We start from the raw sequence: 23,564 nt of genomic DNA, 5'->3' as shown, positions 1-23,564 counted from the left end.
GACTGGCCTAAGGTCAAACAACAGGCAAGTGGCAGAGTCGGGATTAAAATCCTGATCCCTAACTTCCAGGCCCATCCTCTTTCCTCTAGGATATACTCCTTCCCGCAGTGCTGAGCACGTAGTAAGCACTTAACAAATATTATCATTATTGTTATGAGTTTCCACAAGACGACTCATCCAATGCCCAATCTCCAAAATGACCCCACACGTATCACTACATCTACCGTGTCTTAATGCTAACTCCCTAGTTATAGCCACCTCCAACAATATCTTCCAATGATCCTCTTTTAGGAAGCTTTCCCAAAAATCCAGGCTATTTCTGCCTTGTTGCTCCTCATTGCTTCGTGTAAAAGAGAAATCCTGATCATCACCCTCAAGGGTTTCCATCAGCAGGTACCCCGTACTTAGAGGCTGTCTCTCTTCCCGCTTACTCGGTTTTTCTTTATCACCGTGTCTGTAGTTTTTCAGTCCACTAGTATCCACTGACATCCAATCCGGTATCAAAGAGTCAGGGAAAATACCACAAGCTGTCATTACTGAGCCTACGTCTGCCGATTCAAAAGAGCAAATAACATTTTTCACATCTCGTTCTGAAGCACAAAATAAATGGAAACAGCCAAGAAAGGTGCTGATGTTATTTTTATCATTCTGTCACTTTCATTGTAGGCAACCCTGCCCAGCCCACATCTCTTCACTATATGAACCCTTACCAGCTGAATGCATATGGCATGGCACTGAAGGCCGTGGGAGAAATCGTTCAAGATTATGACAGTGACAAAATGTTTCCAGCCCTAGGCTTTGGGGCGAAACTGCCTCCGGATGGTAGGATATCGCATGAATTTGCTTTGGTAAGCGAAGGGTCAGAAATTAAAAGGAGTGCCTAGAGAATGCTTCATTTCCTGCAGTTCTGTGTATTCCCGATTCCTTGAAGAATAAGCCCTATTTTTAGAAGCGTTTAAAATTTCATTATGGACATGAGTTGAAATCAATAAAGCAGGAGGGTGAAATATTCACTTAAAGGCTTTCTGTTTGAAAATATAGGCTCTCTCTTGGAACCTAAACATTTTTCTTTCAACTTTCATAATATATAAGACCAGTGCCGAGGGTCACTGGAGACAGGGAATGTGTCCGTTTGTTATACTGTACTCTCCCAAGCCCACGTCCTATCTCTGGCCTGGAACGCCCTCCCTCCTCATATCAGACAGATAATTGCTCTCCCTCACTTCAAAACCCGATTGAAGGCACATCTCCAAGAAGCCTTTCCTGACTAAGCCCTCTCTCCTCCCACTCTCTTCTGCACCGGTCTTATTTGCTCCTTCATTCATTCTCACTCCCGTCCCCATAGCACATACGTATATATTTATGTATATCTGTAATTTATTTATTTCCCTTAATGTCTGTCTGCCGCTCTAGACTGTGAGCTCGTTGTGGGCAGGAATGTGTCTGGGAGTCAGAGGGATCTGTGTTCCAATCCCGCCTCTGCCACTTGTATGCTGTGTGACCTGGGGCAAATCACTTCACTCCTCTGTGCCTCGGTTACCTTATCTGCAAAATGGGGATTTGATATCTGTTCAACCTCTTTCCTAGCCTGTGAGCCTCATGTGAGAGTGGGACAGCTATACGATTATCTTAGATCTAACCCCGACCTTAACTTTCCTACCCCCTATCCCGTGTGGGACAGAGATTGCGTCCAACCTGATTTTCTTGTATCCACCCCAGGGCTTAGTACAGTGCCTGGCACATAGTAAGTGAATAATGAATACCGCAGTTATCATGACATCATAATCTTAAGGAAAAGCACTTCGCTATGCCTATTATATCATATGCTTCAACAATGGCAAATAACAATAAAGAGAAAGACAAATTCTGTATCAGCTCCAAAACCCGACAAGACAATCATCTCCTGGGCAGGGAACATGGGCAGAGAAGCAGCGTGGTTTAGTGGAAAGAGCAAGGGCTTGGGAGTCAGAGGTTGTGGGTTCTAATCCAGGCTCCACCACTTATCAGCTGTGTGACTTTGGGCAAGTCACTTCACTTCTCTGTGCCTCAGTTACCTCATCTGTAAAATGGGGATGGAGACTGTGAGCCCCACGTGGGACAACCTGATTACCTTGTATTTACCCCAGAGCTTAGAACAGTGCTTGGCACATAATAAGTGCTTAACAGATACCGTAATTATTATTCTTATGTCTACCGATTTTGTTACATTGTATTCCCCCAAGTGCTTAGTACAGTGCTCGGCACACAGCAAGCACTGGATAAATGAAATCGATTGATCATAAGCATTTTCAATGCAAGAGAGGGAAGGGATGTCAAAACAGAAAAAATGTCTTCAGATCTTTGGAAAGCTAAATTGCAATCACCCACTCCTGCCCCACTTCCAGTCCCAAAGCACTGATGTACGTATTCGTAATTTATGTATTTATAATATGCCTGTCTCCCTCTCTAGACTGTAAGCTCATTGTAGGCATGGGCTGTGTCTGTTGAATTGTTAAATTGTACTCTCCTAAGTGCCTAGTACAGAGCACACAGGAATCGCTCAATAAATATTAAATAAACAGCATGGTCCAGTGGATAGAGCACGGGCCTGGGAGTCAGAAGGTCATGGATTCTAATTATGGCTCCGCCACTTGACTGCTGTGTGATCTTGGACAAGTCACTTCACTTCTCTGGGCCTCAGGCACCTCATCAGAAAAATGAGGATTGAGGCTGTGAACCCCACGAGGGACAGGGACTGTGTCTAACCCAAGTTGCTTGTAAACACCCTAGCTCTTAGTAGAGCGCCTGGCACTTAGTAAACATTAACAAATACCATTATTATCATTATTTTTTTTCCTATTGATCGACTGAAAGAGTCCAATTTTGTAGTCATGCTGGAAGATGAAAAATGCTTGGATAAGCTTAGTGTATTTTTAAAATGGGAAAAAGGTTCAGATTCTGAAAATGCTTTAGAGGAAAAACTGACAGGATTTAGCAACAGACTGAATGTGGGGCAGTATACTATATAATGATGCCTCTCTAGACCAAAGAAGAAAGCCGAATGAAAATAGTGTGGCAGGATCATGCCAAGTTGAAATTCAATATGATTGGGTTGATGTTGACCTTTCTAGTTGACTGTGATACCTGGCCATTCTAAAGAAAACAAGTCCAGCTTCTTGAACAGCTTTACTGCTGTCAACTTAGATCCATGGTCAACATCAAACCATAGAAGATGATTACCAGTGAGATTCAGGATACCAGCGTCTTGTTAGAATTTTCAGCAGCGTTACACCGAATAAACTAAACAAGAAAGCCTGGATCCACTGCACATCCCTGCTTTCCATCATCGACATAGAATTGGATCGATCGGACCCGATACTATTGACTCTGACCCATCGTGAAGTAATATCAAATCCATGATGAACTTTTCAGGACAATCAATTTCCTAAGTTATTTCCAGAACCCAGATCTGCAGATCAGTCAACCAGTCATATTTATTGGTAATAGTAATGGTATTTATTAAGCACTTACTATGTGCCAGGCACTGTAGTAAGTGCTGGGGAGGATACAGGCAAATCGGGTCAGACAGTGTCCCCGTCCCAGATGGAGTTCACAGTCTCAATCCCCATGAGATGAGGGAACTGAGTCCCAGAGAAGGGAAGTGACTTTCCCAAAGTCACACAGCAGAAAAGTGGCGGAACCGAGATTAGAACCCATGATCTTCTGACTCCCGGGCCCATCCTCCATCTACTATGCCATGCGGCTTCTGAACACTTAATGTGTGCAGAGCACTGTACTAAGTGTTTATGGTATCGAATGCTGTTTATGAGAACCATGTTGGTGTCATTCCCTGCTAATTTTTTGCATTTGTCACACTGCAAAGATTATATCAGTTGTGCCACCCTGTGATTTAAAGTCACATTGCAATTTTAGGAGCTTTGGATTAGTGATATTCTTAAGTAGCCCAACCAAAAATACCTTAGGTAGGCATCAGGCCCCCCTCTCAGGGTTGCACCTGGAGAGTTTCCAGTACCCTACCAGTCTTGGCTATGGGAGGGAAAGTCAAGGAGAGACCTATCCATTCCATTCCTAGCTTGAGCATTGGCTAGCCAATGGCAGGCCATCTGCTACAAGTCAAAACTCACCCGTGCTGGGCAACAGCAGCATGGGAGAGAGTCGAGGGGGCAGACTCGAGTTTACTACGTGGAAGGAGTCAATGGTTAACCACGTCCATATTTTGACTAAAGAAACTCTATGGATCCACTACCAGAAAGTTGGCAGATGGAGGTGGGGCGTTCTGGGAGAGATGTGTCCATGGAGTCACTATGGGTCGGAAATGATGCGACGGCATAAGACAAGATGAGAGATCGCGCCGGCAACGGAGGATAAACAATGACGGCTTAATAATAGCCCTCATCTGACTTTCACCTTTCCGCCCTGAAGGCAGTGATGATGAGAGCATATCTATCCTGTGGCATTTCTTAAATGGTCCATGCTTTGAGGAAATAAGGTATTCAAAGACATAGATGACTACAGTCTCAAACAATATAACAGAGTACTTACCGTTGAGAGACCACTGCTGTAGACAGATCAACCCAGAAAACAGAAATGATGAGGAGTTCTTTTTTATTTTTTTTAGTGATATTCATGTCTGCTAGTTCTTTTGTATTGCATTTTCCCAAGCACTTATGACAGTGCTCTGCACAGAGTAAGTGCTCAATAAATACTGTAATGAGCACTGTGACTTTGGGCAAATCACTTTACTTCTCTGTGCCTCAGTTACGTCATCTGTAAAATGGTGATTAAGTCTGTGAGCCCCACGTGGGACAACCTGATTACCTTGTGTCTACCCCAGCGCTTAGAAAAGTGTTTGACAGATAGTAAGTGCTTAACAAATACCATTATCATTATTTCTGTTATTATTATTTTACAAGTTAATCAGGTTGGACCCAGTCCATGTCCCAAATGGAGCTCACACTGTTAATCACCATTTTACATCTGAGGGAGCTGAGGCCCAGAGAAGTTAAGTGACTTACCCAAGGTCATGCAGCAGACAAGTGGCAGAGCTTGGATCAGAACCCAGGCCTTTCTGACTCCCAGGCACATGTGCTATCCACTAGGCCATGCTACTTTCTCTCCTGAAGGAAGTCTGTATGAAGACTGGGATAACGAGATAGGTCCCAAAACAGATACAGGGAGTGTCTATCAAAAGAACTATATTTACATGTATACAATTCAAAAGGGAAAGTTACTCTGCATCTGTCTTTTCCACCACACTTGCCTACCTGAATGGGATCTCATCAGTAGTATTCTCTTCAATAATGAAGGACCACCTTACGTATAAATATTTCCCATTATTCCTCCTCTTTGTCTTCACCGTTGTCATCATCAGCATTTAATGAGTGCTTCCTTTATGCCGAACACCCTCAGAGTGTACCAAAGAATAAAAATAAGATTGGCCCATTCCCGTCAAATTACGTACAATTCTACACACTTGCTAGGTACTGATCACAATGCAATCAACCCTCAGGTATCTGGGCTATTGGAGGAATTGGCCGCCCAGGTCGTTCCAAACAATGTAAAATGGTTGGAAGATCTAGGTGATGGGTTTCTGGGACGTGTGGGTAACAGAAGCAAAACCAGCTCCCCTGAAAGAGCGCTTCAGTTGTAGATCGTAGAGGGGAAGATCAAAGGGAGGCATGTCCTTTTGTTTATGGTGAGCGCTTAAAGATGCACTGCTCAGTTATTCAGGACCGGACTGCATTTAAGGGGCATCTTGTCTTGTCCTATGCCGTCAAGTCGTCTCCTACCCATAGCGACACCATGGACACATCTCTCCCAGAACGCCCCACCTCCATCTGCAGTCGTTCTGGTAGTGGATCTGTAGAGTCTTCTTGGTCAAAATCCAGAAGTGGTTGACCACATCGCCTCCTTCCGCTTGACTCTCTCCCGTGTTGCTGCTGCTGCCCAGCACGGGTGAGTTTTGACCTGTAGCAGATGGACTTCCACTTGCTAGCCACTGGCTAGGAATGGAACGGATAGGCCTCTGCTCGACTCTCCCTCCCTTAGCCAAGACTTGTGGAATACTGGAAGCTCTCCAGGTGTGATCCTGAGAGGGAGATAGTGGCATCTACTTCTATTAATTTTATCTCGTTCTTTCACTTTTCCATAGAATGGAAACCCTCAAAACCCCTACTGTAATGGCATTGAGGGAGTAATGGAAGCTTACTACAGGAGTCTGAAATCGGTCCAACTTTATGGCCCAACAAACTTTGCCCCTGTAATTAATCACGTAGCAAGGTAAGTGACTTGAAATTATTTATTTGGAAGTAACTTATTTGATAAGTACACTTATTTGGAAATAACTTATCAAAGTGAAATAATAGTATATCAACATGGTCATGTATAGATGTAAAATTGATTTCAATTCATCATTATCATCATCATCAGTGGTATTACTGAGCACTTAGCATGTGCAGAACATCGTACTAACCGCTTGGGACAAGAGTCAGGCAATCCCCCGATTAGACTGTAAGCCCGTCAATGGACAGGGATTGTCCATAGTTTGACAAATTAAATGCATAAAAATACTGAAGGGGAACATTCTTCATCCCACTGACCCTCTATTTTTGCAAGCGTTCACTCTATGTCAGACACTGTACGAAGTGTTGGTGTGGGTACAAGAAAATCAGGTTGGACACATGTCCCTGCCCTATACGCGACTCACAGTCTTAATCCCCATTTTACAGATGAGGTAATCGAGGTTCAGAGAATTTAAGTGACTTGCCCATAGTTGCATTGCCGACAGAAAGGGGTGTAGTCAGGATTAGAACCAGGTCCTCTGACTCCCAGGCCTGTGTCTCTCCTCTAGCCTACACTGCCTTTCACTGAGCTTTGACTTCCCATTGCCTAGTTTACTCAGTTACGGTAAAAGATATCTACTCCATGGGAGCAAAAGGAATTTTGGCCCCCACAGGATGGCACTTATGGGGAAATTCTTCCCACAGTATACATCGATCGGGAGAACATGAGATGGTAATAGAAGCAGCGTGGCGTGGTGGAAAAAACCACAAGCTGGGATGCTAGAGGACTTGAGTTCTAATCCTGTCTCCACCACTCCTCTGTTGTATGACCTTGGGCAAGTCACTTTTCTGTATGCTTCAGCGTGGCTCAGTGGAAAGAGCCCGGGCTTGGGAGTCAGAGGTCATGGGTTCGAATCCCAGCTCTGCCGCTTGTCAGCTGTGTGACTTTGGGCAAGTCACTTAACTTCTCTGGGTCTCAGTTACCTCATCTGTAAAATGGGGATTAAGACTGTGAGCCTCATGTGGGACAACCTCATTACCCTGTATACCCCAGCGCTTAGAACAGTGCTCTGCACATAGTAAGCGCTTAACAAATACCAATATTATTAAATTGGGGATTAAGTACCTATTCTCCCTCCTATTTAGACCATGAGCCTCATAGGGGATAAGGACTGTATCTGATCTGATTATCTTTTATTTACCCCAGCACTTAGTACAGTGTTTGATGCTGTTGGCAGACATCTCTGACCTTGTCCACCTTAAATCCATTCTTATCCGCTTCACTTTGCCACCCTGCTGCCCAGCAGTGAGACCTTTCCTCATTAATTCATTCTCATACCCATTGCCCCGACTAGCTGTTCCATTCAACTCCCTCCTCAAATCTCCTGTCTCCCAGTCCCTGCCATCTTTTTCCCCTAATGACCTTGCCACATACTTCATAGACAAAATTGAATCCGTCTGGCAGGACGTCCCTCAAATACTTTCTAACCCAACCCACTTGCTTTCTCCACCCTCTCTTGACTCTCCCTGTGTTCTCTGCAGTATCTTAAGACGAGTTCTTTTGCCTCCTTTCTAAATCTACCCCCTCCACCTGTGCTTCTGAACCCATCTGTTCATACCATATTAAAACACGTGCCTCCCTCCTTATTTCTCTCCTTGACTGTTCACTTTCAAATGGCTTCTTCATTGTTTTCCAACATGCTTGCGTAACCCCCAGCCTAAAAAAAACCCCTCCTTTGACCCCATGGGTCCCTCCAGTTATCGCCCCAGCTCTCTCCTACCATTCCTTTTCAGACTTTTTGCAAGAGTTGTTTTTATGCTTCCGATCCTTTGGATTTGAAGGTGATACCACTGACTGTGAGATTTTTATAGAAAGGGAGATGGGATTTCAGGGGACCTTTGAAAATGGGAGAAAAGTTGTGGCCTGGAGTGTGTGACTCGTTAGACCTGTTGGATCGATAGTCAACATCAACACTGGATATTAATAGTTAACATTCAACATAATATTCAGTAGTATGTGCCTGTAAAGACTGTGCCTTGCAGCACTGCTGAATTTTTTATCAGGGCCAGATTGATGCAGGGGCTCAAAGCCCTGGGTCCTGGGTTTACAGAGGTCCTGACCCCTAAATAACACTCCCTTTCTACTTTTCCAACAAAGCCTCTGCTTCCGACATGATCAAGAGGGTGTTCCTGACTGTAATAATGATGATAATTATGGTATTTGTTGAATGTTTACTAGGTGCCAGATGCTGTACCAAGCACTAGGATGGATACAAGCAGGAACACAGTCCCTGTCCCACATGGGGCTCACAGTCTAAATCCCCATTTTACAGGTGAGGTAGCCGAGGCCCAGAGAAGTGAAGTGAGTTGTCCAAGGTCATTAAGCCGACACGTGGCAGAGCCGGGATTAGAACCCATGACCTTCTGATTCCCAGGCCCCTGTTCTGTCCACTGGGCCATGTACTTAGTGCATGTGTGTCTGACTCTTAGTGGAGAGAGTGCCCTTTAAAGGGCGGGAAATGTGAGAAGCAGGGTGGCTCAGTGGAAAGAGCATGGGCCTGGGACTCAGAGGATTTGAGTTCTAAATAATAATAATAATGATGGCATTTGTTAAGCGCTTACTATGTGCAAAGCACTGTTCTAAGCACTGGGGGGATACAAGGGGACCAGGCTGTCCCACGTGGGGCTTACAGTCTTCATCCCCGTTTTAGAGATGAGGTAACTGAGGCTCAGAGAAGTCTCACAGTCACACAGTCGACAAGTGGCGGAGCCAGGATTAGAACCCTTGACCTCTGACTCCCAAGCCCGTGCCCTTTCCACTGAGCCACGCTGCTTCTCTAAACCCAGTTCATTCATTCAGTAGTATTTATTGAGCGCTTACTATGTGCAGAGCACTGTACTGAGCACTTGGAATGGACAAGTCGGCAACAGATAGAGACGGTCCCTGCCCTTCGACGGGCTCACAGTCTAATCGGGGGAGACGGGCAGACAAGAACAATGGGAATAAATAGAGTCAAGGGGAAGAACATCTCATAAATTCTGTAACTTACCTGCTGTTTGACTTTGGCCAAGTCACTCAACTTCTCTTTGCCTTAGCTTCCTCATCTGTAAAATGGTGATTCAATTCCTGCTCTCCCCCCGACCTAGGGTAAAGACCCCATGTGGGATAGGGACTTTGTCCAGCCTGGATTATCTTGCCTTTGCCCGCATGCTCGCTACGTTGCTCGATCCATAGAAAGTGCCTAGCAAATACCACAGATATTATTATCATGGTGTGGCCCCAGGAGAGGAACCTGCGTGACCAAGGCGCGCCTTTAAATCCACCCTACCTCAGCCTGTTCTGCCTTCTTCCCTGTTGGCCTGCCAGTGCTGGCCAGCTGGAAAGATGTGAATGCTTAACACAAATAGGTGCTAAGCGCCGCCCCACCCCTAGCTCTTCACCTCCTGGAGGAATTTTGTTGATTCCTTGACCGAGAGAAGCCACTGAGATCCTAGCGAGTACAAAGGGAAAAACTGGGTTTCACTCGGCAGCTCTGTGACTGTGGGCAAGTCACTTCTCTGTGCCTCAGTTCCCTCATCTGTAAAATGGGGATGAAGACTGTGAGCCTCACGTGGGACAACCTGATTACCCTGCATTTCCCCCAGCGCTTAGAACAGTGCTCTGCACATAGTAAGCGCTTAACAAATGCCAACACCATTATTATTATTGTGGCGGTTATTAGGCCGTGGCCTAGTGGCCTGGGAGTCAGAAGGACCTGGACTCTGATCCTGGTTCTGCCACCTGTCTGCTGTGTGACCTTGGGCAAGTCACTTTGTTTCTCTGGGCCTCGGTTACCTCATCTGTAAAATGGGGATGACAACTGTGAACCCCACATGGGACAGCAGGGACTGTGTCCGATCTGATTTGCTTGTATCCACCCTAGTGCTTAAGTACAGTGCCTGGCACGCAAGTAAGCGCTTAACAAATACCGTCATCATCATTTGATGATCAGGGGGCCACTCCCATTGTGGGAGGTCATCATGATTTGCGGGGGTTGCGGGGAATTCCCCTGCCACCCTTTTTTACTCCCCCAATCGCTTTCTCTTTAAGAGCAAGCCAAAGGGCAAAGTATGGAGAGGGAGGGAGAGAGGAAAAGCATGACAGGGACATCATTGGGTCAGTCAGTCAGGCAATCCCCCGATTAGACTGCAAGCCCGTCAATGGACAGGGATCGTCTCTATCTGTTGTCGAATTGTACATTCCAAGCGCTTAGTACAGTGCTCTGCACTGCAAAGTAAGCGGTCAATAAATACTACTGAATGAATGAATCATATTCATTGAGCGCTTACTGTGGGCCGAGCACTGTACTAAGCACTTGGGAGGGTACACTGTAACAATATACCAGACACATTCCCTGCTCATATTGAGATTCAGCGGCGATCTTCCTAAATCCAGACTCCTGCTTCCTCGTTCAGAGAAGCGGCATGACGTAGCGGATAAAGCATGAACCTGGGAGTCAGAAGGTCAAGGGTTCTAAGCCCGGCTCTGCCACTCGTCTGCCATGTGATCTTGGGCGAGTCACTTCACTTCTCTGGGCCTCAGTTACCTCATCTGTAAAATGGGGATTGAGACCGTGAGCCCCACATGGGACAGGGACCGTGTCCAACCTGATTTGCTTGTCTCGGCCCCAGCGCTTAGTACTGTGCCTGCCAATTAGTAAGCGCTTAACAAATGCCATCGTTATTGTTATTATCATCATCCTGCCCCCCACCCAGCAAAAAGCACCCCAGCCCTCGCTGCCTACGCTCCCCTATGTCTCTGGAACCACTCTGGCTGGTGGTGATGTAATAATGTCATTGTGGGCTGCATGAGAGGGGCCCCACTAGATTGGTTCATTACCCACAGAGACTTCGGTTTTCATTTCTCCCCCTCTGCATCCCAAAGCCCTCTCCTCCAAAAGAGTCACCCCATTTCCGGATGCTTCGTTCCATCTTTATAATAATAGTAATCCTAGTGGCATTTTTTGAGCGCTTACTTTGTGCCAGGCACTGTATTAAGCTCTGGAGTGGAGGCAGAAATACAGGCAAATTAGACTGGGCACCATCCCTGTCACAGTCTTAATCCCCATTTTATAGATGAGGGAACTGAGGCTCAGAGAAGTGAAGTAACTTGCCCAGGGTCACACAGCAGATGAGTGGCAGAGCCAGGTTAGAACCCAGGTCCTTCTGACTCCGGCCCGGGCTCTACCTATTAGGCCATGTTGCTTCTGCTCTGACCTGATTTGCTGCATCTCAGCAGTCTGCTGCCATGTTGCACGGTTTGAAGTTTTGTTTCAGGTAGCTCAGTGGTCTGCACACAGTAAGGAGGAACAGCATGGTTTCGTGGGTGGAGCACTGGCCTGGGAGTCAGAGGTCATGGCTTCTAATCCTGGCTCTGACACTTGTCTGCTCTGTGACCATGGGCAAGTCACTTCACTTCTCTGGGCTTCAGTTACCTCATCTGGAAAATAGGGATTGAGACAGTGAGCTTTAATTGTACTTTCTTCTCCATCTCCATAGAACAGATATTTGGGTATCCTGCCATTCTCATTCGCTTCACATGTGTCTAGCATTGTGAGGTAAAATGTGTCAAACAGCGCTTTCGTGCCGGTGGTTCGACTACGCAACATTATCTGAGAGTGTCTATTGTTCTCTGAAGCTAAATAGTCTTCGTGGGCGTATTAGGGAAACTGCTGTAAAAATTAACTGTGTCATCATTGGAAGATACAGAACACCTAGTCACAGAAAGATTGGATACTACTTTTGTCCTTTATATTGTCAATATGGACTCAACCTTGATTATTGCATAATAATCATAACAAGATGGGATGAAGCAGGTGGATTGAGTGGTTATGTAAGAGGAAGAAAGCTGGTAGTGCATCTTGAAGTCAGCAGTAAGAAGTTTCTGCTTAAAGCAGAGGGAAATGGGTAATAATTGAAGATTTTTGAGGAATGGAGTAATGTGGAAAAAAATGGAATGGAGTAATGTGGAAAAAAATGTTTAGAAGCATGATCTGGGCAGTGGTTTGTAGTATAGAATGAAATAAGGGGATGCGGGAAAAGGCTGATGCAGCCACTGAATCATGAGATGACTAGACTTTGAACCAGAGCAAATGCCATCTGGGCCGAGACGAAGGGGCAGAGCTGAAAAACGAGATGAAAAATCAGCCGGGTTTAACAGTCGATTAAGGCGAGATCTGAAAGGCAGCAAAGATTTGAAGATGGCACCAAGGACTTGGGCTTCTAGGACGGAGGTGGTGGTGTTGATGTGGACAAAGATGGGGAAGTTAACAGGATCGAATTTAGGTTAGAAAATGAGGATGTCATTCACATAGAAGTCAGTAGCCGGGAACAAATGGGTGCCTGAGTTTCTCGAGAGAGTGAATATGAGTGAGTGCGGAATGAGTTTCTATAAAGATCACAGTTATACCTATCGAGAAAATTAAAGAATCGGGAGTCAAATGTGTCTGGAACAGAGGAGATTAGATTTTCAAGAAAGGAGATAAATTGTAACCAGGGATTTAGCCCAAGTATTTTCAACATTGTAATGTGTTTCTGAGGGAGGTTTGGAAACTGCTTCTTTACTTCATTTGTCAGGATTCATTCATTCAATAGTATTTATTGAGCACTTACTATGTGCAGAGCACTGTACTAAGCGCTTGGAATGTACAAATCGGTAACAGATAGAGACAGTCCCTGGCCTTTGACGGGCTAACAGTCTAATCGATGCAAATGTTGTATCACACAAACTCACAAGATTAGTCAATAAATACTATTTATTGGGTACTGTGTGCAGAACATTGTACTAAGCGCTTGGGAGAGTACATGCAACAGAGTTGGTAGACATGTTGCCCGCCCACAACGAGTTTCCAGTCTAAAGGGGCGACGGACAGACAATGTAAATAGATATTACGGATGCGTATGTTAAGTGCTGTGGGACTGAAGGTGAGTTGCATGCTATGTGCCCAAAGGGAAAAGTTCCAACGTTATAGAGAACATGAAATGGAGACGGAGTCGGGAAAAAGTGTGTTTAATTGAGGAAGGACTCTTGGAAGAGATGTGACCTTAATAAGGCTTTGAAGATGGGGAGAGTGATGGTCTGGCGGATGTAAAGGGAGAGGGAGTTCCAGGTCAGAGGGAAGACGTGTGAAAGGGGTCAGTAGTGAGAAGGACAAGATTGAAGCACAAGATCTCTTTCATCTCTGGGTTTCAATTATTACTTCTCAGAATTTTCACTCATATCTACAGAAATACAATCATATATAAATAGAAGAAAAATTGCATTTTTATTTACACTTTCCCATTCATTTCATTTGCTTTCCTTATGAAGAGCATTCAATTCTATAGATCAAAATGGCATGTATCAGTAAATCCATAGCATATTTATTAAATGCTTACTGTGTGCAGAGCCTGTAAAATGGTGTTTACTATGGGTCAAGCACTGTTTTAAGTGCTGGGGTAGTTACAAGCTAATCAAGATGGACACAGTCCCTCTCCCACATGGGACTCCCAGTCACAATCCCCATTTTACTGATGAGGTAACTGAGGCACGGAGAAGTGAAGTGACTTGCCCAAGATCACACAGCAGACTGGTGGCGGAGCCAGAATTAGAACCCAGGTCCTTCTGACTCCCAGGCCAGTGCTCTATCCACAAGCCTGTGCTACTTCCCCATACTAAGCATTTGTAAGAGTACAATATAATAGAGTTTGTAGACTTGTTCCCTGCCCACAAGGAGCTTACAGTCTAGAAAAAGCAGCGTGGCTTAGTGGAAAGAGCAAGGACTTGGGAGTCAGAGGTCGTGAGTTCTAATCCCGGCTCCACCACTTGTCATCTGTGTGACTTTGGGCAAACCAATTAACTTCTCTGTGCCTAAGTAACCTCATCTGTAAAATGGGGATTAAAACTGTGAGCCCCATGTGGGACAACCTGGTTACCTTGTATCTACCCTAGCGCTTGAAACAGTGCTTGGCACATAGTAAGCCCTTAAGAAATGCCATCATCAATTTTATTATTATTAGAGGAATTTATAAAACCACTGAGTTGTGTGGTAGATTTATGGCTACAAATTCTGCCACAACTGTTCACCATGTGTGATGCTGCAAGATGCCTGGTAGAACGGAATGGAGCAAATCCTTGATTTGCCCTTTTAAATAGTGATATAGAGCAACATATAATTTTCACTATAAACTGCTAATCAGAGCGGTGCTAACCTTTTGGTGTGTGGAAATGCCATATTATACATATTATATACCCTATCTGTCAACCTGTAAAAATGGCCCGGATGCTTGATGGCAACATAAAACTAATTAAGACACTAAAAAAACCCTCAAAATAAAACAAACAAAAAACTGTAACAGATTGTTCTTGCTCGTATTGCTGCTGGATCTGCTGCGAGGGCTGAGGCAGCGAGGTTGGCATGTCATGCTACACGTGATGCGGCTCACGTGTCTAAGATAGATCCTTTACTTTTGGCCTGAAGAATAAAAACTTAATTTCCTTTAAGACCTATAAATTTGATCCAAACCAACTTCTTCCTGACCCAATTAAGAATAGATCCGGAGGGAGATTAGTTTGCTCGTTATAATAATTCCCCCAAAACATACTTATTATTTTTTAGAAAGTAATTATTGAACACCAGTAATGAGCTCATCAATCAGGCTGTTGTATTTATTGAGCACTTACTGCACAGGGGACTCTATGTTGGTGGTGAATACCCAAGTGGTTAGGTGACGTGGAAGTGCTAGTGTGGTGTTAGAGTGAGGAGATGAGGCGTTAATCAGGAAACTTCTCCCAGAGCAAGTATGATTTCTGAAGGCCTATGAGGGTGCAGAGAGCAGTGGTCTGACAGATGTGAAGGGGTACCATGAGCAAGAGAAGCATCTTGGTCTAATAGATAGAGCACGGGCCTGGGAGTCAAAAGGACTTGAGTTCTAATCCTGGCTCTTCCACTTCCCTGTTGGGGGACCTCAGTCAATCGCTTCACTTATCAGTGCCTCGCTTCCCTCATCTGTAAAATGCATGTTAAGACTGTGAGTTCTACATGGGACAGAGACTGTGTCCAGCCTTATAATATATCTTGTATCTAATCCAGCACTTAGCCTAGTGCCTGGCACAAAGAAGCAGCATGGCTTAGTGGAAAGAGCCCGGGCTTGGGAGTCAGAGGTCATGGGTTCTAATCCTGACTCCGCAACTTGTCAGCTGTGTGACTTTGGGCAAGTAACTTAACTTCTCTCTGCCCTAGTTACCTCAGCTGTAAAATGGGGATCAAGACTGTGAGCCCCAAGTGGGACAACTTGATAACCTTGTATCTATCCCAGTGCTTAGAACAGTGCTTGGCACATAGTAAGTGCTTAACAAATGCCATTATCATTATTATTAAATCCTTAACAAATACCACAATTATTATTATTATCATGAAGTGTTGACAGAGAGAAAAAGAAAGCAGTTAGAGTGAGTAGGTTTTTTAAAAGGAGCAAAGTGTGTGGGCTGGAGTATACTGAGCAAAGCGAGGATAAGAGACAGAGCGCTAAGTGAATACTTTGGAGTTTCTGCTTTAGCTACAAGGTTGAAGTAATTGGTGCCGGAAATGCAAGGGATACAGCAAGGGAGAAGTACTAGTACTGGGCAGATAGAGTTAAAGCAGGCGAGGGTAAATTTGCGATAGACAAAGTCAGTCTGGTGCCTGGTCTTCCACCAGAAAGGCTGTTGAAGTGATCCAGGGCTTGGGGTTGGTGGTGTGACATCAATGCGGGGTCAAGGGATCTAAGGGGTTGAGTTCAGGGTCGAGGGAAGAGTCGAGGAAGTCAATTGGGATGACGAGAAGGGAGGTTGGGTAGTGAATTAAGTGGAGTTATGATGGTCGGATAAATAGGAGGAGATTGAGAGATCAGAAATCTCTGTGGGGTAGAGGACAATTGTGAGGAGGAAGTGTTTGGGGGAAAAAAATGTAGGTGAGGGGATTGTGGTCAGCGAGTGGGATTTCATAGTTGGTGAGATCAGGGTGACTAGTGATGATATCTAGGGCATGACTCATTTAGTGACTGGGTAAGGCAGGGTGGAGGAGGTGGTCATCTGAGTTGAGAGTTAGAGGAAGCAGGTGGTTTGGATGTGCATGTCCACATGGATAGTAAGACAAAAGGATCACTGTGAGGATGGAGAAAGAGAGAAGGAAGGTGAGAAAGACATCAAAGTTGCATTACCGCATTATTTTCCTTAAAAAATAGTCCAAATTCGCTGCTAAAAAAAGCGAATAATAGCTGACAGAATGGATGCAAATACACTCAGAATGTATGAATAGAGCATAAGTCCTCCAAGAAGCCTTCCCTGACTAAGCCCTCCTCTCCTCTTCTCCTACTCCCTTCTGTACTGCTCCTTCATCTATCCTCCCTCCCATCCCCATGGCACATACGTTTGTATCTGTAATTTATTTATTTATCTTTTTATTTATATTAATGTCTGTCTCATCCTCTAGGCTGTGAGCTTGTTGTGGGCAGGAATATGTCTACTGTTATATTGTACTCTCCCAAGTGGCTGGTACAGTGCTCTGCACACAGTAAGCGCTCGATAAATACGATCGAATAAACGAATGGAAGATCTACTTCACCGTGATCTTCCAAAACAAATCCAAGAATCATTCATGGCTCCCGGAAGATTTTAATAGACTCTACCAAGTGAACAGACTTGCATGCAATCTATTTTAATACTTTTTGGTATCAACTAGTTTCTAACTTGCATTGAGTTAATTAACAATACCCTTAAATTTAGCCTAAGAAGCATTATAGCTAATGTATACACATCTCTGTCAAGGCTGTTAAGCTAATATGTCATGCAGAGATACAAAGTGGTTATATGAATATACCCATACATTAGCACTGCAATTACCCAACTGTGTCTGAAACAATTCAGAGCTTAATCTCACCAATGTCATGAAATTTTTCCTTTGTGGGTGAGTCTAACGTTCATTTCCGAGTATTGTTTCAATTCTGTCATTTGTGAATAATATTTTTCAGAACATCTATTTAGGTAGAGGCTCTCTTGCTTGTTGCTGTAAACTGTGAATTCTTTTTATCTTTTAGATATGCTTCTTCAGTAAAAGATGGTTCCCAGTATTTTGTTCTTCTGATTGTTACAGATGGAGTTATCTCAGACATGGCTCAAACAAAGGAATCTATTGTTAACGTGAGTTCTTTTTATATATGCTCCCTTTTTCCAAATATAAATGATATGTTTCTAATCTGACGTTAGGCCCTAAAGAGCTCATTTTGTTATACTCCCTTCTTTCATAAAGGGTGTTTTTCCGTTACATTTGAAATAGAACAGGGACTTAGGGAACATTCTTCTGACAATGTGCATCTACCTGGATAAAATAGGTTGCAGTGTTGGAAGAAACAGTGTGTGCATGTGTGTGGTATTAATAATTATGGCATTTGTTAAGCACTTACTATGTGCCAAGCACTGTTCTAAGCGCTGAGCGACATGGTTTTCCTTAACACAGTACTGGTCATAATCACAATCCCAGGGCTACAGGAGAACTGAGTGTATTTGCCGAACAGCAATTGGAATGGTTATTGTCCAAAGAAATCACTATGGAATTTCAGTTCCCCTAGGTGTTTAAATTTGCAGGTCTACCCATACCATTTTGAACGAGTTTTGCATACTTTAAATATTTTTAAAAATTATTTTTCTTCTAGTTGGTTTACAAACACTTTAAATCAAAACTGTTTGCTTAAAAATTCTTAATGCAAGAAAATTGACAGTCATCTTCAAAATGCCTCACCTTAATTTTTTAAAAATGATAGTGTGAACTTCCATTTGGGTCACAGAATTGGCATTGCCCCACCTACGTGTCCCATATAGATCCTTCTTCCTCTTCCTCTTCGTCCTCATCCTCCTCGTTGTCCTCCTCCTCCTCCTCTTCCTCCTCCCCTTTCTTGTCATCCTCATCCTCCTCCTCCTCCTCCTCCTGCTCCTCCTCTTCTTCATTCTCCTCTTCCTCGTCCTTCTTCTCCCCCCTCCTCCTCTTCCTCCACATTCTCCCCATTCTTACTTGTTCTTACCAGCCTTCCGAGCAATAGGTAGAGAATGAAAGCGTGTGCCGGCAGCCACCCACGTAAGCTCTCTCTCTGGAGATTTCAATCAAATGAAATGAAAATGGAATAAAAAGGAGTAACTCTCTCTAGGCAGGGTTTTCTTCAATCACAGCTGGATTGTCAGTGAACCTACTTTAATTTCTAGAGCCTGTATCCGTGAATGTAATTATTCTGTTGTAAATTGTTGGCAATCTTTAGAGTTGAAAACAAAACTGAATGAAATCCAGAGCAGAACTCTGACAGGAACCAGGTACTAAGCCCTGGTTATGGTAATAGTAGTAATAGTGATATTAAGCACATACTATGTGCAGAACATTGAACTAAGCACTGAGAGAGGATATAGAAGTGGAAATTTGACATGGGGTACTAGTAGGTATTAAAAACTTACATGGTCTTTCTAGCAATCCACCCCACGTAAGTGCTGTGGGACTGAGGGTGGGGGAATAGAGGAGTCAAATCCAAGTGCAAGGATAATAATAATTATGGCATTTGTTAAGTGCTTACTATGTGCCGAGCACTGTTCTAAGCGTTGGGGAAGATACAAGGTCATCAGGTTGTCCCATGTGGGCTCACAGTCTTCATCCCCATTTGACAGATGAGGGAACTGAGGCACACAGAAGTCAAGTGACTTGCCCAGAATCACACAGGTGATCATTGGAGAAGCTGTAACCCATGACCTCTGACTCCCAAGCCCGTGCTCTTTCCACTATGCCACACTGCTTCTCAAGTATGGCAAAGGAAGGAGTAGGAGAAGAGGAAAGGAGGGCTTAGTAGGGAGGCCACTTGGAGGTTTTTAATAAGACTTTGAAGGTGGGGAAAGTGATCATCTGTTGGATATGAAGTGGGAGGGAGTTCGAGACCAGAGGCAGCATGTGGGGGAGGGTTCAACGGTGAGATAGAGGAGATCGAAGTTCAGTGAGTCGGTTGGCATTGAGAGAGGGAAATTGTGGGCTGGGCTGTAGTAGGAAATCAGAGAGGTAAGATAGGAAGAGGCAGGGTGATTGAGTGCTTTAAAAGCCGATGGTAAGGACTTTTCAGTTTGATGTGGAGGTAATCACATCAACCACTGAAAATCACTGGCAATCCCTGGGGAGTTGGGAAACAAACTGAAGGGGTTTGAAGTTTGGACCAGAGTGTTGTAAGACAGAAGGGAGGGAGGTTAGCAATGAAGTTGCTGTAGTAATCAAGATATGGTATGTGCTTAGATTAACGGGGTACCATCTTAGATGGAGAGGAAAGGATAGGTTGTAGTGATGTAAAGGTTAATAATAATAATGTTGGTATTTGTTAAACGCTTACTATTTGCAGAGCACTGTTCTAAGCGCTGGGGTAGACACAAGGGAATCAGGTTGTCCCATGTGGGGCTCACAGTCTTAATCCCCATTTTACAGATGAGGGAACTGAGGCACAGAGAAGTTAAGTGATTTGCCCACAGTCACACAGCTGACAAGTGGCGGGGCCGGGATTTGAACCCATGATCTCTGACTCCAAAGCCCGGGCTCTTTCCACTGAACTGACAGGATTTGATGACAGATTAAGTGTGGGGGTTGAATGAGAGGGGATGAAGAATGTTAGCCCCATGTGGGTTATTGGCTGTATCCAACCTGATTAGCTTATTATTCCAACCTGAATACCCCAGAATTAGTACAGTGCCCATCTCATAGTAGGTGCTTAACAAGTACTATAAAAGAAAAAAAATGCACCTGTTGTCAGGTGTTTATTTCTTATTTATTTCTTTATATGAATGTCTGTCTCCCCCCAGACTGTAGGCTCGTTGTGGACAGGGAATGTGTCTGTCTATTGTCGTACTGAACTCCCCCAAGCATTTAGTTCAGTTCTTCTCACACAGTAAGCACTGAATAAATACCATTGAATAAATGAATGAATGAAATACTAATTTTATTTTGTTAGCCAATATAGAACCCAATTATCCCTCGTGAATCCCTTCTTCCCTGTTTTATGGGAAGTCAGAGGAGGTGATTTACACAGTTGGAGAGAATTGTTCCTCTCTCGTTGTAGAAACAGGATAATTCTGCGTGATGCTGCCCTGGCCTGCTCTGCCTTACCCAACAAAAATACATTTATTTGTGCCTCTAGCCCCAAAATGGATTTGGCCAGGATCATCGATCAATCATATATATTAAAAACTTACTGTATGCAGAACACTGTACTGAGTGCTCGGGAGACTACAATATAACTGATTTGGTAGACACGTTCCCTGTCCAAAACAATCTTGCAGTCTACAGGGACTAGAATAAATCATAGGCTTGCAGTCTGGAATAAATAATGGATTTGTACAGATGTTCTGTGGGGTGGAAGGTGGTGGGCCAGGGAGACGCAGAAGGGAGAGGGAGTAGGGAAAATGAGAGCTCAGCTCAGGAAAGCCTCTTGGAGGAAGTGTGACTTTAATAAGATTTAAAGGCGGGAAGAGTTGGATATGAAGGAGGTGGGAGTTCCAGGTTAGAGGCAGGATGGGGGTGAGGGGTCGGTGGTGAGGTAGATGAGATGGAATAGATGAACCAAGAGAATGTTCTGGGCTGTAGTAGGAGATCAGCGAGTTAAGGGAGGAGAGGATGAGCCAATTTGATTGCTTTAAAGCCAGTGGTTAAAAGTTTCTGTTTGATGCAGAGGTGGATGGACAACGGCTGAAGGTTTTTGAGGAGTGGGGAGATATAGACTGGCCTTTTTTCAGAAAAATAACCCATTCAGCAGAGTTAAGTATGGACTGGAGTGGGAAGCGACAGGAGGCAGGGAGGTGAGAGAGGAGGCAAGTGCAGTAATCAAGGAGGCATCGGATAATCGCTTGGATCAGTGTGGAAAAAACCGGATGGGGAGGGAAGGGTGAGGTTTAGCAATATTGTGCAGATAGAACTTGCTCCCTTTATTCAACCCCCTCCCAACCCCACAGCAATTATATAGAGAAGTAGCGTGGCTCAGTGGAAAGAGCATGGGCTTGGGAGTCCGAGGTCATGGGTTCGAATCCTGGCTCTGCCACTTGGCAGCTGTGTGGCTGTGGGCAAGTCACTTCACTTCTCTGTGCCTCAGTTACCTCATCTGTAAAATGGGGATTAAGACTGTGAGCCTCACATGGGACAACGTGATTACCTTGTGTCTACCCCAGCACTTAGAACAGTGCTCTGCACATAGTAAGCACTTAACAGATATCAACATTATTATATATGTATCTGTAATTTATTTCTTTATATTATTGTTTGTCTCCCCTCTAGACTGTAACCTCGCTGTGGGCAGAGAATGTGTCTGTTTACTGTCATATTGTACTTTCCCAAGAGCTTAGTACACTGTTCTGCAAACAGTAAATACTCAATAAATACAGTTGACGGAATGAATGAAATGGGGCAATAGAAAGACACCTCTGTATCTTTAGCAAGAAGAATCTCTGGATCCACTACCAGAACGTTTGCAAATGGAGGTGGGGCGTTCTGGGAGAGATGGGTCCATGGTGTCGCTGTGGGTCGGAAATGACTTGACAGCTTAAGGAAGGCAGGGCAAGGAGGCAAAAGTGGAACGGTGTTAAGGGCTACAAGCAGTAAGCAAATAGTCTTTGGGTGTGGCCAGTGTGGTTGGGATTGGGCTTTTCAGTCAAATATTCATTTATTGGTAAATCTCGCTATCAGAGATGTCTTCTTTAAATACAAATTGTGTGTGTGTGTGTGTGTGTGTGCTTGTCCTATTTATGGTGGCAACCATCCACTTGCCCCCTCCTACCTCACCTCCTTCTCTCCTTCTCCAGCTCAGCCCGCACACTCCGCTCCTCTGGTGCCGCTAACCTCCTCACTGTGCCTCGTTCCCACCTGCCCACCGTCAACCCCTGCCCCACATCCTACCTCTGGCCTGGATAGCCCTCCCTCCTCCAACCGCCCCACAATCACTCTTCCTCCCTTCAAAGCCCTACTGAAGGCTCACCTCCTCCAAGAGGCCTTCCCAGACGAAGCCCCCCTTTTCCTCAGCTCCCCCACCCCTCATCTCACTCCCTGTGCTCTTCCCCACCTCTCCAAGTCCCACAACCCTTGTGTATATATATGTACGTATCTAAATTCTGTTTATTTCTATTGATGCCTGTTTACTTGTTTGGATGTCTGTCCCCCACCTTCTAGACTGTAAGCCCAATGTGGGTGGGGATTGTCTCTCTTTATTGCTGAATTGTACTTTCCAAGCACTTTATGCTCTGCACAAAGTAAGAATTCAATGAATACGATTGAATGAATGAATGGACATGGATAGAGCATACGCCTGGGAGTCAGAAGGTCATGGGTTCTAATCCTGGATCCGCCACCTGTCTGCTGTGAGACCTTGGGCAAATCACTTCACTTCTCTGTGCCTCAGTTTCCTCATCTTTAAAATGGGGATTGAGACTGTGAGCCCAGCAGGAGACTGGTATTGTGTCAACCCCGATCTGCCTGTATCCATCCCAGTGCTTAAAATAGTGCCCGCACATAGTAAGCGCTTCATAAATATTATTATTATTATTCTCATTATCATCATTAATCATGAGATTCTTTTTAAAACCGGATAGTTCTGCCAACAAAAGTCAGGTCCCTTCCCCCACAGCTGCCATATCCATTTCTTCCTCCAACTAGGAAAGGGGAATTCTTTTTGCTAGGTAAACTTTCAGAGTGAAGATTCACAAATAAATATGTCACTTGACAGGAGCTATCGGATAGAGCTTCACCGCTGACTAGTTAATAGCTCTGTGTTTTGTAGTAGCGATAGAGATCTTATAAAACACGGGAGAGCTTGCGAATCTCAAACGATATAGCCCCAGGGATATGAATGGATGGATGGACGGACGGACGGACGGACGGACGGACGGATGGATGGACAAATAGATGAATGAATAAGTGAATATCTGTTTTTATTAAAAAATGATTGCAAGATGTTCCTGATGCCTAGGGGTGAGCATTCATCAGAGCTATCCTCTTAAACACGAGGGGGCGCTTGAGGCCTACTCCCTTTTTGTTTAAATGATAAATCACTCCAAGCCATTTCTTCAGCGGAAGTAGTCGAAAGGAAGGAAAAAGGAGGGAGAACAATGAGGAAAGGGAAAAAGAAGAGAGGGGCAAAAGGAAGGAGAGATGAGCAACCAGCAAGGGGAAAAAAGTAAGGAGGGAAAGTACAAGATCACCTGGGAAAGGATGGAAAATAAAAGTGGATTTA

General features: G+C 44.5%; 1 protein-coding gene across 2 annotated transcripts in view; it reads left to right on the top strand.

Annotated features, from left to right (window-relative positions):
* The window catches only part of CPNE8 (copine 8), a 296,420-nt gene that overhangs the window by 246,448 nt on the left and 26,408 nt on the right, over nt 1-23,564 (top strand). For both annotated transcript variants that reach the window (XM_029058426.1, XM_039911231.1), the window contains exons 15-17: nt 667-848; nt 6,152-6,279; nt 17,376-17,478. In XM_029058426.1, coding sequence (XP_028914259.1) covers nt 667-848; nt 6,152-6,279; nt 17,376-17,478 — 413 coding nt within the window. The remainder of the gene's footprint in view (nt 1-666; nt 849-6,151; nt 6,280-17,375; nt 17,479-23,564) is intronic.

This window comes from Ornithorhynchus anatinus, chromosome 2 (genome assembly GCF_004115215.2).
Source record: "Ornithorhynchus anatinus isolate Pmale09 chromosome 2, mOrnAna1.pri.v4, whole genome shotgun sequence".
Taxonomy (NCBI): domain Eukaryota; kingdom Metazoa; phylum Chordata; class Mammalia; order Monotremata; family Ornithorhynchidae; genus Ornithorhynchus; species Ornithorhynchus anatinus.
The sequence above is the reverse complement of the archived record's forward strand: the minus strand, read 5'-3'. Positions and strand labels throughout refer to the sequence as shown.